The sequence below is a fragment of the Clinocottus analis genome, unplaced genomic scaffold (assembly GCF_023055335.1).
Source record: "Clinocottus analis isolate CAN_PGR_092001 unplaced genomic scaffold, fCliAna1.0.p SCAF_15, whole genome shotgun sequence".
NCBI classification, from domain to species: domain Eukaryota; kingdom Metazoa; phylum Chordata; class Actinopteri; order Perciformes; family Cottidae; genus Clinocottus; species Clinocottus analis.
This window is the reverse complement of record NW_027175876.1, coordinates 9,005,631-9,019,579: the sequence shown is the minus strand read 5'-3', so window position 1 is coordinate 9,019,579 and position 13,949 is coordinate 9,005,631. Positions and strand designations below refer to the sequence as shown.

Below are 13,949 nucleotides of genomic sequence, written 5' to 3'. Positions count from 1 at the left end.
CTTCACATTTACTATAAAGTAATGATAGCGTAATCAATCTTCTCACATTCTCTTAGCAAGAAATCAATTAAACACATTTCTACATTAATAATTACTATTAAAAAGCCTCCTGGCATTGGAGACAGTGGAATATTCTTATTGCACTGACAGACTCATTATTCTTGTTTGATGAAAATAAGACTTCTAAATGATTTCATAAGGAGATTTTTGCAGTACACTACTATTTTTCTTCTTTTGAAAATTTTCTCAGCCCAATCTTTACGTGGCCCGGGGAGGGAATATTAACATGCATGTCAAGTTGAAACGTATATCATCCTCTGTTGGACTACGGCTTTCAATAACTTAATGGAAAAGGCAGTTTGATATTAATTTAGCTTGTGAAGAATGACACAACCCTCGGATAATTGTCAGATGCAGTGGAATTGCTGAGGTGGCTAGGTCCGATAGGACGCCGGATGTTTTATAATACATGTGATATATTGTTGCAGAAAACAGATGAAAGTAGTTACAGCCTGAAGAAAGTGCTCTTTTGTCTCGGATTAATGTACACGCATAAAGCCCCCTTCATGCTTCATCTGGCTCGTAGCACCCATGGACCATTTGGGTCAAGTTGCTAAAGGCTTCAAGTCAAGAACACTTCAGCTGCGTCCAGTTTGCTTGTTCATGGGTCTGTAGAGCTTGTGTCCTATTTTTGTTATCAAGATAAATACTGTAGAAATCTGCAAGCAGACTGTATGTCAGTAAGCGTTTAGACATGTCAACATACCGCCTTGTGAACATACATCTGTATGTGTGGTGTGCGATATTAGATTTGTCTGGAGTTACTCTCGCCCAATGACTCAGATTTTGCCTCAAGGCTGATGGAGAGAGAATGGAAAGAGTGCAAGAGAGCTTTGAATAGCGAGACAGTAAGAGAGAGACAAACAGTCAGAGTGGAGGGGGAACATAGTCAGATAGACAAATGAAAGGACGTAAGAGGAATGGATCAGACCAGTCTGTCCAGCTGTACAGAGCGTGTTCATTCACCATAAAATGAGATGCGTATGGGACTGGTGAGCAGCATAACACAAGCCTGTCAAATCAGCTGTGTTAGCTCTCACTCTGCGCCAGGCTGGCAACTCACTCAATAGCTCATTAATTTCTAATTGATGTCGACGCGGCTCGACCATGGGAGGGCAGTGATGAACGACCAAGGCTGGCCTGTAGAGCGTGCAGCACATGCTTCTGGTCAGCCGTTGTTGGTCCTTTTATTTATTCAGAGGGGAGCCATTGCAAGTTGTTTTTGTTGTTGGTTTTTTTCCAAGAACTTGCAGTTCGTAAGCACAAAACTTCAAATCATCTTAAAGCACTGACAGCACACAAGTTTAATTTGACAGCGAAATACATCACCTCCTCAGAATCCTGCACACTCAGAGTGTGATATCACTCAAAAGATGTTTACGCTGCTCATACTGAATCTATTATTCAGTTTAGATACGAGGAATATGTAATCTAATAACAGATCTCTATGGCTGTAAATGTGTTACATTGTTGTTGTGTATGTCGAAAGACTTGTAGGATACAACTGCTATAGGTATGAAATGTTGTTTCGGTGCCAGCTTAAGGAAAATACTGGTGTGTGTCTCCATCTTATTTTTGTGTATTCTTGTTATTCATTGTGTGGCCACCCACCTTGATTGTAGAGAGTTGTAAAAACATCAATTTTGAGTATTTGGTCTGACCTAAAGTGATACAGTAGTAGAAATTAGGATCTACTTGCTGACAACCTGTTCATTTGCTCACTCATTTACATGTGTGAGTCTGCGCTTTCTGAAGCTTGACAAAGGAAATGACAAATGCAAGTGAACAAGACCCTCGTCAGAATTGCCACACTTATAAGAACGTACTCATGACAGGAGACCCAAGTTGAAAATGATTTTTCCTTAAATAGTCATTCTACTGTCAAGCAAGGATGGCGGTGGTGTGGATTATTTGACCAATAGTAATAATGTGATTCAAATTCCTGCCAAGAACGTTCCACAGGGCCCTTGTGTTGGCTTTTATATGAAGAGTGAGGTCAGGCTTGTGTTTTTTATGATTTATCTTGCAAGAGTTTAGTTTTTCTTTCAGTTTCTTGGATACATTTGATGATAATGATGGCTTGGACCAAACATGATGCAACATTTTGGTTTTGCAACTATTCTTTTGGTCAGGTAATCGTGGAATTGACAGATATTTTTTTCTTACTTTTGCATTCAAACATTTTATTTCAAATCATAGTATTTGCATGCAGTTTTGACAGAGAGTTGTTATTTATATTATATTGTGAAGAATTAATACTTTGGCGACCATCCCTAGTAAAAAAAACACGCCAATGGTTTTACAGAATTCATGTAATTGACGAATGAGTGCAGAATGAGGAGAGGACACATGGCGTCATTGGATGTTGATAAATTGAACTTTCTCTTAACAGAGTGCTACCTTGCTGCTGCAGGAAATTAAGAGTTCACTCCTGAGTTTCAATGTGTAGCCTCCTGTGGTTTCCTGCCAGTGTCCATTACCTGAGCTGTGAGTCCGATGAGGGCAGCTACTGTGAATCGAAAGCATTCCAATTAGGAGGGAAGGGATGCTCATCTGCTTGACAGCCCCACTTTAAAAAGGCAATTTATCAAATAATCTACAACTATTACTATTCCTTGAGGAATGGCAGGGAATAATCGAACGACTTTCGAAATAATTCACAGTAAGCTTGGCTTCCATGCTGACCATAATTTTGCGGGGGATATATTTGAGGTTTTTAAACGGATTTTCCGGATTTTTTTGGGACAAAATACCAATATAATGCAATGCCATACATTTGATGTCTTGGGTATATTGAATGGCTGATCTCCCAGTAAATGAATGGAATAGTTTAAAACAAAAATCAAAGATCACCTCTGAAACCTGAAGCAACGATTATGTCTATTAGGAAAACAGTGGGCAACATCCTGTAAGAGGCAGAAACTTAACCTCTTTCCAACCTTATCAGTGTAAGAAAAGCCTTCATGCGCCTTTTGGTAGAAGCAATGGAGCAAGGAAATGCTCCAATCATGGCTGACCCCAGTAGAGTAGTAATAGGTGATGCCTTTGGGTTTTGGGGTTTCTGTGTGATTTCCGGATTACATGTCGTGTCAGTCTGCGGAGTGCGACATGATGGGGGAGAAAGGATGTTCAGGAGACATTTCGGATCAGTGGTTGACTCTTCTATTGATAGCAGAGCTCACCATCAGTACTGTCTGGCCATGAGGTTTGCATCCTTTAGCAGTTATAGTTGATCTGCATTTCTGGCACCTTCAAAACCATTGACATGTTCCAGCCAATATATGTCCTACTATAGTGAAAAATGCTAATGGAAAACTGCATGCTTTCTATGATATTGCTATTTGAAGGCATGTCATATGTTGCCACATATGCTTGTAAGACATTTATATGATAATCAGGACGTCAAGCACACATTCCATTGTATACCTGTATGCAACCAAGAGAGCACGTCCCACATGGTACAGTTCACACGTCTTCCAGACTCAGACGTTTGAGCTTACATGAAGCCCTTAAATCCTGGATTAGGATGAGTACAGAGACAAGAATTGGATAGTTTAGTGGCGTTGTGACCAGTCATTCAGCTCCCTGTGAAAGGGCTCAGTAGGAAGAAACTCCTCCCATTGGGATGATTTTCCCGGCGCAATAAAAGTTTGAAACTGAGGTATTAACACAGTACATGTGGAATCTATTCTGCTATCAGGTCTCATGAATATAAACAGACACGCTTGCAAATGTAACCTGCGTTTGTCAAGTTGGAAGTGCTCAAAATGTGGGATTTTTCCTGTGAACCTCTTCTCCTATTGTTCTGAAATCCTACCTGCTGTCCTGACCGGTCCTGTCCCATCTCGTCCTGTCCTGTCCTGTCATGCCCTTCGCTGCCTTGGCTCATCCGAGACAGTCACACAGAGACCTGTCGGGCAGATGTCCTTCTGAAAGACGGAGGACGCCGTCTGCTTCACCCGTCAGTCTCTGTGTGCCTCTGTCCCCCTGCTCGACCCGGCTTTGGCTCTGTTAACCCTCTTCTCTTCTCCCCTCCTCTCTCTCTCTCTCTCTCGCGGCACCAGGCGCGGCTCCCCTCCTGTTCATCCACCCTAAGCATTGCTGAGGTACTCCTGCATGTGTTCTACGGCATCGTTACGGCCGTCATCATGGCATTGGTTTCTACTCCCTCCCTCTCCAACCGCACTTCTTACTTCCTGCCTGGAATGATTGCTCCACCCCCCCAAACTTCATATCCTTTCCCCGGTTTGCGTGCTGTCCTGCCTGCTGCACTCCTGCTGTCTCTCTGTGACTACCCACAATCCTTTTCGTTTGTCCTTTCTGTTTGTGTGTGGATGTGGTCTTGTTATGTTTTTCTTTAAATGTTTGTCTTCTCGTAAAATGTCCTGTTGCCTTCGCTCTGGTACACATTCTGTATCTAACCCACGCCTTGTTTCCACACACACATCATCAAGAAACAAAATAAACCTGCATCACTTGGAATTTTCCTCAACTGGGTTTCAACCTCAGAATTGAAGTCGAAAGATGCTTGAATTATGTATTTGAATAAAAGGGATATTGCTTGCACAAACAAAATGTGTTGACACACCTTGGGGACGTAAAAGGGCCTTTCTCTCTCTCTCTCTCACACACACACACACACACACACACACACACACACACACACACACACACACACACACACACACATACACACAGCATCTTGTAAAAGGGCCGGTAAATGTGCTGTAAGCCTTTGTAGCTCTCCGTGCTTGTTACTCTGGTCAGGCCCCAATGACTCTGATAAACTGATAAAGACATAGCCTCAGTGCAAGGGCGTGGAAGAGTGCTGACACTTGTCCAATGTGATATCGGAATCCATTAATTGCCTGTAATAGTGCAGTAATGACATCTAGAGAAGCAGAATTAAAAATAATGATCATCTCAAAGGTGGTGGGAGGTAATATTAAATTAAATCTTATTTCTCTCACATATGTTGACGTTTTCTTAAATAGAAAACATGCAAAAGTCATTTGATATTTCTTTGTACATCAGCCGTGATTGAAGAACAATTTAAGGTAATTTAGAGATTATGTTTAAGATACTGGCTTGGTTTGGATTTTTTCATTATTTATTAAGTATTTATATATTTCAAAAATGTGTCAATAATAATTACAAAATAGTCCAAGCATTGACTCTTTTCCCCAAAAAAATAATAATGGTAATCCAAATATTGTGGTACTTGTGATCTGTATCTTTCTTCTAAGGTCACATGTTCAGAGACTTTGGGTACTGCCACGGGTCAAGCACTTCTTTGGGTTCACTTAACTTCCACTTGCACACACACACACACACACACACACACACACACACACACACACACACACACACACACACACACACAAACACACACACACAAACACACAAACACACTAATAGAAATGTGTCCACAAAAGCAGCTCTACTGTCAAATCCACTGGTTCTGTTCTTCATCCATTTGTGGTGTTGTTGGTAGTTTTCCAGTTGTTTGCGACATCTTTTTATTTTTAAATTTCCTTTGATGCGATTGCAGACTGTGTGTCAGGTTAGTTCTGAGGTGTGTGTGTGCGTGTGTGTGTGCGTGTGTGTGTGTGTGTGTGTGTGTGTGTGTGTGTGTGTGTGTGTGTGCGTGTGCGTGCGCACAGAATTAGGAGACTGTGAGCAACTGTGTTTTAAAAGCACCACTAACTTGATGTGTTGTGTTGATCAGAGTGGGAGTGCATGTCTGTTGCCTGCACCTGTGCGAGAGGGTGTGTGGCATGAAGGTGAGTGACTATCCTGTGGCTTCCCCCAGGCCTCACGGAGAGAATTCAGGGCTCACCTGGATGAGGTCATCACGCTCAAGTCAAGGTACTCTACCTTGGACCAGGTAAACCCGCTAACCTTCTACCAAGCTCTGATCTACCGGCATGCTGGCCACGAGCATCCCACATAGCACCTCACCACACTAGTGACACACAGCAACACAAATGTATACAGCCAGCTGAGGAAGAGCGGCACATAGACACTTAGCATTTTAGACAATATATAGCATGTAGGACTGGAAGAGGTTAGCAAGACCATTACTATAGTTTATTGTCTTATTGGTACTCCAAGATCAAAACAACATGCCTTATGTTACGATGCATTGGGAGTTATTGGAGACACGAAAGTTAAAATCCAGAAAAGTGATGATGTCACAGTGCGAATCAATGCAGGGTGATATTGATAGAGTAGACCCCATTTACACACGTGGTTATAACACATGATCTGTGTCTGGATACCTAACATTCATATGTGAACACACATTTCTATTTAGCAAATGAGCCTTTTTTATTATTTCACATTAGAGATGTCTTGAAATGGGCTCGTCTTGGAAAGAGGTGATGTGTACTTTCGCTGCGCCAATACAGATTTTGTAACATTTTAATCAAATTGGGTTAAACTCCGAGTAAATAATGTTTTGTTTTTTTAACTTTAAATTGATTGTTTCTTATTTAGTCAAGTATATTTAAAGGACCAGTGTGTAGAGCAGTGAGGCTGCAGATTGTAACCAACTGAATACCCGTCCACTCACCTCCTCCCTGCCAAGCTTATTAGAGAACGACGGTGGCCTTCGGCTCATGTCAAAGCGCAAAAGGCTCTCTCTAAAGCCGCGTTTGGCTTGTCCTCTCTGGGCTACTGTAGAAACATGGCAACAATGCCCGACTCCAAAAAGAGGTCCTGATCCCTATGTAGATACAAAGGGCTCATTCTAAGCTAACGAGGAATTATTAAATCATACACACTGACTGGATCGTTAATATAGTAGTGAATACAATTTGAATCCAGGTTTTTAGCTGCTCTAAGACAAAAATGCACCCAAGTTTAAAGGTCCCCGCAACCTTCTTCCTGCTGTATGAAGCTGTAAATGCAAAGCAAAAATATGCATCCCTTCCATTGACCCAGAACATACCATGTTTGTTAACAAGTTCTACCTAATTTGCATATTCAAGACCTGGTATTAATACCCATGTTAACGTGGGTATTAGTACCGAGTCTAAATGCAAAGGCAGTGAGCTGATGTCATTATCCAGGTACAGATTGCATGTTAACACAGGGTGTAAATGGGGTCTTCGATTTTGCAAACACAAACACGCATTTTTCATATCACCATCTAACAGATTTCTGCAGGGGGAGGTGTGTCGCACATCGGTCTTTCAGAGAGGTTTTCACGTTAGTGTGGTGATACACATGGAAGTAAAGTTGGATACAAAAAAGAAAGTGAAAAGTGATTAAAGTTTTTTATATATATATATATATATATATATATATATATATATATATATATATATATATATATATATATATATATATATATATATAAATGGTAAATCTGCAATTGAGCTGGAAAGTGTTGCCTGTTGCTGGAGAAGTTTCCCTGTGTATCACCACCTTTAAGTGGTCAGCAGCATTCCTCCCCATTGCCTCTCTCTCAGGATCTCCACCAGCACTCATTCTCTCTCATTCATCACACATCTGGTCATTTGATATGATTTGTGTATCAGTGACTGGTAATGCTGTAGTGTTTTTGCAGTGTGTGCGTGTGCGTGTGCGTGTGCGTGTGCGTGTGTGTGTGTGTGTGTGTGTGTGTGTGTGTGTGTGTGTGTGTGTGTGTGTGTGTGTGTGTGTGTGTGTGTGAGTGTGTGTGAACCTGGTCTAAATTGGAACGCAAGTGCGTGTGCCTGGATGAACAGATCATCCACGGGGCAACAATTGGGAAGCCCAGAAGAAGCCAACAGTGCTTCGCAGTCAGTGGAGAGAGCAGAGGCCTTTGCTGAATCACACTTCCTCACCTCCACTCCCCAGGGACGAGCACTTGGCTGTGGATTGCCACACTACCATTTTGCCCTCGACCACGGTCGCCATCACTCCAGAGTTTTGTCCCGTGCTCCATCCCTCTCTTGCCCCGTCCCGTGGGGAGAGGCGGATAAAGCTGGTTCAAACTAACCTCCCCTTGCCCTGTCACAGCCCTTTCCTCCTCAGGGCGGACGGATAAATCCTCCCCCTTTTTTTTGCATAATTTGTCTTGACAGCTCCTTTTGTTTTGTGCTGAGCTTAGCACCTCCGTAGTTACATCCCATCATTTCCTGGAGCGTCTCCTCAGCCAGCTGGTTATTGGCGCTATCGATTTTTCCCGCAGGGGCTTGCAGCCCCTGGAGCCACCTGTCTCGCTGACCTGGCCACGCTCACTATTCTGTGTCCGTTGAAACCACCGCCGCCGCCGCCGCACGTTCCCCCAGCCCATTAATCTTCCTGGCAAATCTCCATGACAACCCCTCGTCAGGCTGTTTCCGTGGCGACAACGGGGTCGGCGTGTAGAGTGATTAGCGTTTTCTAGCATCGGGCCACTGTTTATTTTACTTTTATTTTCGTGTGTGTGTGTGTGTGTGTGTGTGTGTGTGCAATATGCCTTGAGGACGAGTGAAGGTGTCGAGCCCAAATCTTCAGACACACACACTCACACAGATGTGTCAACGATGGCTTTCAGTGACTTTATTTCATACAGTTTTGCTCACTGAGGGAGTTTCGAAGCAGTTCTCTTTGTGTTTGTGTGTATGAGGCGCGTGTGGGAACATTGCATGCATCTCTCATTGGAGCTCACTCTCTTTTCTCACCAGTAGAGGGGGGATTGCAGTGGAGAGTAGATTAAAAACGAGTGTGAGAGTGTTTGACAGTCTGCTTTTTTGCCCCCCCCCCCTCACCTCCTCCCTTCCTCCCCCTCCCCTATACGTCCAACAACCCCCATTCTGCTTCTTCACCCATTCTCCACCAACACTCACTTCCCAGCACACACCCTCCTGTAGCTTCTCCACTGTGTTCATCTCCATTTGCAAACAGTCTCCCCCATGGCCCTCTGATGGTATGATCTTTTCTACTTAGCTATTTTTTGCCATACTGAGGTCTTGTTTTCCACCGGTGTCCGTTTTAGTGTCGTCACTCAACACTGCATCAAGGTTTCTAGCTGTTTCTTAGTTAACAGTGATTGTATATTTACTGCATTACTCTTAGCTGCAGGACAGATTCATGATTCATTACTGTAGAGGAATATGTGAAACTGGATTAGGAAGCTTGTGATTCTTGTGGTTTGTCTGTGTGTTTAAAGACAATAGCTCGGTAGTGAGATTCTGCTGTAATTGTTCTGCGTTAAATGTGTCTTGTTTTTATTTTAGATGTTTTTTGCAGTTATTTTTTAGCAAGGCACACCTTGTACGAAAATGTCCTAGCTGTCGTTAGTTTTCATGTGCTTTTCAATGTCTGCAAGTTTGATCTGTGTCTTGCTGTAGCTGTATTTAGCTCCCTTAATCCCCACCTTTGTCTTTTTTCTGTCTCTTTTTTTTTCCTCATGCCTCTCCCTCTCTCTATATATGAGGGCTGTGCGGTTGTGGCACAAATCTCCAAGCAACCACGGCTGGTGCCATCACGGAGGTCTACATAAAAAAAAATAAGCTGAAAAGAATATCTGAAATGAGAACGTAGGAGTTAAAAGAGCAGAGAGCAGATTTAAAAATAAATATCCTTATAGATGCATACTGTACCTGTGAAATGTCTGATGCAGTTTAAGGTAAACGATTATTGAGTATTTATAGCAGCTGGATGGTGCATGTGAGATTATAGAATAAACAGTGTGTTGTGTGTTCATGGTAATAAAGATTTTTGATAGCGATACTCAATGCACAGAGGAAGAATCTACATTAGGAAAGATTTGTTAGTTGTATCAATTTATTGAGTCAATCCTTCATGGGATTTGTTGACTATGAGGAAATATCCCCAGTCTTATTGTTTAAAAGTGTTCAGATAACCAGATAACATTATCGCTGACCAAAATGACACTTATTGTTGGACAGGAAACATCACAAGAGTGACACTCTTTCTCCTTTTTGAGAAAGTTATACAGTTCAAAATGTTTTCTCAGCTGTTCATCTTTAGGGCCTCCCGTGTGTGCGCCACAGGGTGCATTATGCCACCTGAAAGCCCGCTGCGCTTTCCTTCTGCCTTCTTCTCTTTCTGTCTATCTCAGTTCTCTCCTTGCTGCTCCCTTCTCCTGCTATAGGGTCGCTTGTTGTAGTGGATGCTTGTCTGTCTGTTTGTCCCTTCGTCCACCTGTCCGTCCGTCCGTCCGTCCGTCTGTCTGTCTTGTCTGTCTGTCTGTCTGTCTGTCTGTAGTGTTGTGGTTGCCAGGACAGATGCACTGATGCCTGTGATTCGATGCTTTATCTCCACTAGCTCCAGTGTAGGTTGGAGGGGCTTAAAGATGATCGCAGGAGGACCTTCAGCTCTCGAGTAACTATCCCGCCCCCTTACCCCCCTCCTTGCCTTTCCCTCACCCTCCTCCGAGGAGCGCGCAAAACAAACGCCCCGCTCTGTGTGTACCCCTCCCTCCCCTTACCCCCTCCCGCTCTCCCTCCTCGCTTGCCGAGCTATATCTCTAGCTCTCGCTCACTCTCTTTCTCTTTATGTCTCTCTATCTGCCTGTTGCCACTGGTCTCTTTCTCGTCCTCAATCTGTCTGTCGTTCACTATTTCTCTGTCCAGTCTGTTAGGAGTCTTCCTTTTCTCCGTCTCCCCTTGCACACTTTTCTGTCTCTTGTTGTTCACTTTCTCTGTCTGTCTCTCTTTCTCTTCCTCCATCTGTCTGTCTGTCTCTGTTTCTGTCTTTACGGTTAACATGCTCTGCTTTCAGTAGCTATGTCTGGTGTGCTGGATGTCTGTTAAGTAGATGCCATCAGGCCGCTAGAGTGGTCTTTATTGTTTTGTTCTTTTCCTCCTGTTTTCCCTCCTTTCTGCTGTGTCTCGGCTCTGTAGTTTAGTGAAGTCTGTCTAGTTCGTGCTTCCTGTTTTTGTTCGTTTCTTTTCTTTCCGGGCTGTGGGACCACGTCATGCTGATCCTCATCCTTCCACTCGCTGTCTCTTTCTGTCTACCTAGCTGGGGGTTTTCTATCTCTCTGTCTCTCCATCCCTCCTCCTCCACCATCCCACCCACCTTGCCCCATCTCTCACCCTCTCACCTTGGCTGTTTGGTGCCTAGTGGTGTCACAGTATTAGCCTAGTTATGATGGCAGTGAGGGAGGGGAAGAGAGGGAGAAAGGGGTGGGTGAGGTAGAGAGTCCTCCGCCATGGGCATTTTGGTTCTTCATACAACACACACTGCCCCCACCCAACTAATGTGTGTTATTGAGATGCAGCAGATGCAACAAAGAAAAGTAGGACTGCCAGAAGACTTAGGACAGACAGAGCAACAGACCAACAGGCAGTCAAACACCAACAATTGGACAAAAGACACTGCAGTTTAAATTACGGCCCTCATTTTCTACAGACTGTAAAATGTTGGAATCAGATGGCACCAGAATTTATTTTTGTCGAGAGTTATGTACTTTTTACGTATGCTGGTGTACAGTACTTAAATTCTGTGCCAACTTGTAACCTGATAACGTACCACATGTGATTCTCCTTCCCTTATTTAGTCCTTCCCTAAAGCTGAGCTTTCCAAAAGCATGCTCATACTGTGACAGATGATTTTCTTTCTAAGGAGATGCACATATTGTTGTTTATAAGTGCTGAGCAGCATCAAAGCATTGATGTTAGTTTTCTAGAAATACCGTTAACAAACGGCATGATCACCAGGAGGTTGGCGGCTTCTAACAGCAGTGGTGAGATGAAAATGGGACCACTGGCATGTCCATGTCCCACTTCTATTTGACAGTTTATTGTTTCATCTATTTTTGCTTTTGCTTTCATTTGCCACTAATTATATGCGTTGCACTTTACATTTTGCGCAAATTGTTTAAGTTCCACCAAGGAACTTCTGATCAGATCTGCTGTGCATTATTACACATGAAGACAATCCGAGCTGGGTCCCAATTCCACTCCACACACAAATCATAAGCAGGTTTTGAGTATGTAGTGTTGTGAGTTCACACTCAAAAACACCTAGTGAAATTAAAAATAGGTTTCCCCAGTTTAATCCTGTATCAATTGTTAGATTGCATCTTGTTATTGTGCAAATATATAAAAATCTAGTCCGTTCCTTGTTGTTTCAGATGTTTGTTGACTAAATTTACTCGTACAAAAATGTACATATTTAACTAACAACTAACCAGTCAAACCAGTACAATCTTTACACGGCCCTGTGTCCCTGCATGCAGGCAGTACAGCGATGACGTGGCGGGTGACCGAGGAGTTTCTCGTTCATCTCTCCCTCATCCTCCACCTGATGTAACACCAGGGGAGGTGTGTCGAGCCAACAGCCCTCTGCAGCTCTGTATCATGCAAAACTCTGAGCCCGCCCACTTTTTAGCAGTCCAATCAAATCTGATCAATTTAATTTAAGTCAGAGACAGTTCAGAAAGGTGACAGCCTGCTGAGAGACTGTACTTTCTGTATTTGTGTCAAATATTTAACTCATTTTTCACAAAGCCACACATCTGACCAACACTGACATTACAATACCATTTTTTAGAAAAAGCTCCACAAAAAGCTCCAGAAAAAGCCAGTTGGTGGAGCTTTGAAACACCACCTCAAAAAGAAAACAGTTGGTGCACCTACTGCACCAGTGTCTGATTGTACAAAACGATAACCACATTGATTTATTGTTTGTTGTAAAAATTGTATGACAAATAGAATATAGTGCTGCCCTTTACAGTATGTTGTATGGAATTGGGACATTATTTATAGCAGATTTAAATATGGTCTTTATTAGATTTAACATGCGATAGAGGCTACTTATTGACTCCACCATGGTTTCCTTTTGTTGTACTGTTGCAACTAATTTAGCAAAAATACATTAATTGTTAAAGCATAACCACTTTTAATTGTCTTTGTTTTCCATTCACTCACCGTTAATAACAGTTAGCTGTCGTCTCAGGATGCTTCTGGGAAGCTCAGCCCAGTTTTAACCCACTCTGCTCTCCTCCCCACCTTGCCATAGAATACAGGTAGTAAAGCGCTAGTGCAGCTCTCTATCATGCTGCATCAGCGCTCTCCAGAGAAAGCTTACCGTGCTGCACCATATCTGAACAGCCACTATCTAAACTCAACACTACATTTTCACTACATTTGATGTTACACCGTTGCACAGTTAACACATCTGTTATGACCTTGTGATGAATTATTGTCACTCTGTATGTTGTTGCCCTTGTCCATATGTTCCTTTTTAGTCCTTCAATCTAGTAGTGATGTGATATGTCAGTGTATTTATCAGTGTGAATATCACCTGTGATGTGATGATGTAATGTACATTAAGTGATGATAATGGTAATGCAGGAGATGCAGCCGTCTCCCAACAGCAGGACAAAGTGCACAGTGTAGTGTGACACGGCTCTTGCCAATGCTTCTAACTGTTATATAAACAGCTTCTCATCTCAAGCATGTCAAAATAGCAGCCTAGTTTATCTCAAATTACGACTGCTCTGCTCTCTCTCTCTCTCTCTCTTTCCTTTTGTTCTATACGTCTTGCTCCCAATCGCCCTCTCCATCTTTAGGTGCAGTCACGATGCAACAGCAAAGAAAATATCCTAAGATCAAGTAAGTTTCCCACTCAAAGGTGCTCTCTCTTTCCTGTGTGTCATACCGGTGTGTCACCGAGTATGCTCTCAAACACGCATAAATAGACATTAAATGCACATGTGATGTGACAGTGTGAGGTGGGTTTGTGTGTTTATTGTGTGTGGTTGCTGTCACGCACACCCCTGTGTGTGTGTGCGTGATGTTTTGCCAGAGGTTGTTAAGCCTCATGTTAAGCATCAGAATATGCTATGGAAGCGTAAGTGTATGTTTAAAGGAGAGAAATTGGGTCAAGGGAAATCAAAGCACAGCGCCTGTTCCTTGCTGTGAGGCAGAGAGGCAGAGGGAGAG

The 13,949-nt window shown here is 42.9% G+C and overlaps 1 protein-coding gene across 4 annotated transcripts in view; it reads left to right on the top strand.

Annotated features, from left to right (window-relative positions):
* Nucleotides 1-13,949, top strand: part of gphnb (gephyrin b) — an 87,481-nt gene that overhangs the window by 57,999 nt on the left and 15,533 nt on the right. For 2 of the 4 annotated variants that reach the window (XM_068576823.1, XM_068576824.1), the window contains exons 9-12: nt 4,125-4,166; nt 5,873-5,947; nt 10,324-10,380; nt 13,577-13,619. In XM_068576823.1, coding sequence (XP_068432924.1) covers nt 4,125-4,166; nt 5,873-5,947; nt 10,324-10,380; nt 13,577-13,619 — 217 coding nt within the window. The remainder of the gene's footprint in view (nt 1-4,124; nt 4,167-5,872; nt 5,948-10,323; nt 10,381-13,576; nt 13,620-13,949) is intronic. The other 2 variants (XM_068576825.1, XM_068576826.1) reach the window with 2 other exon arrangements.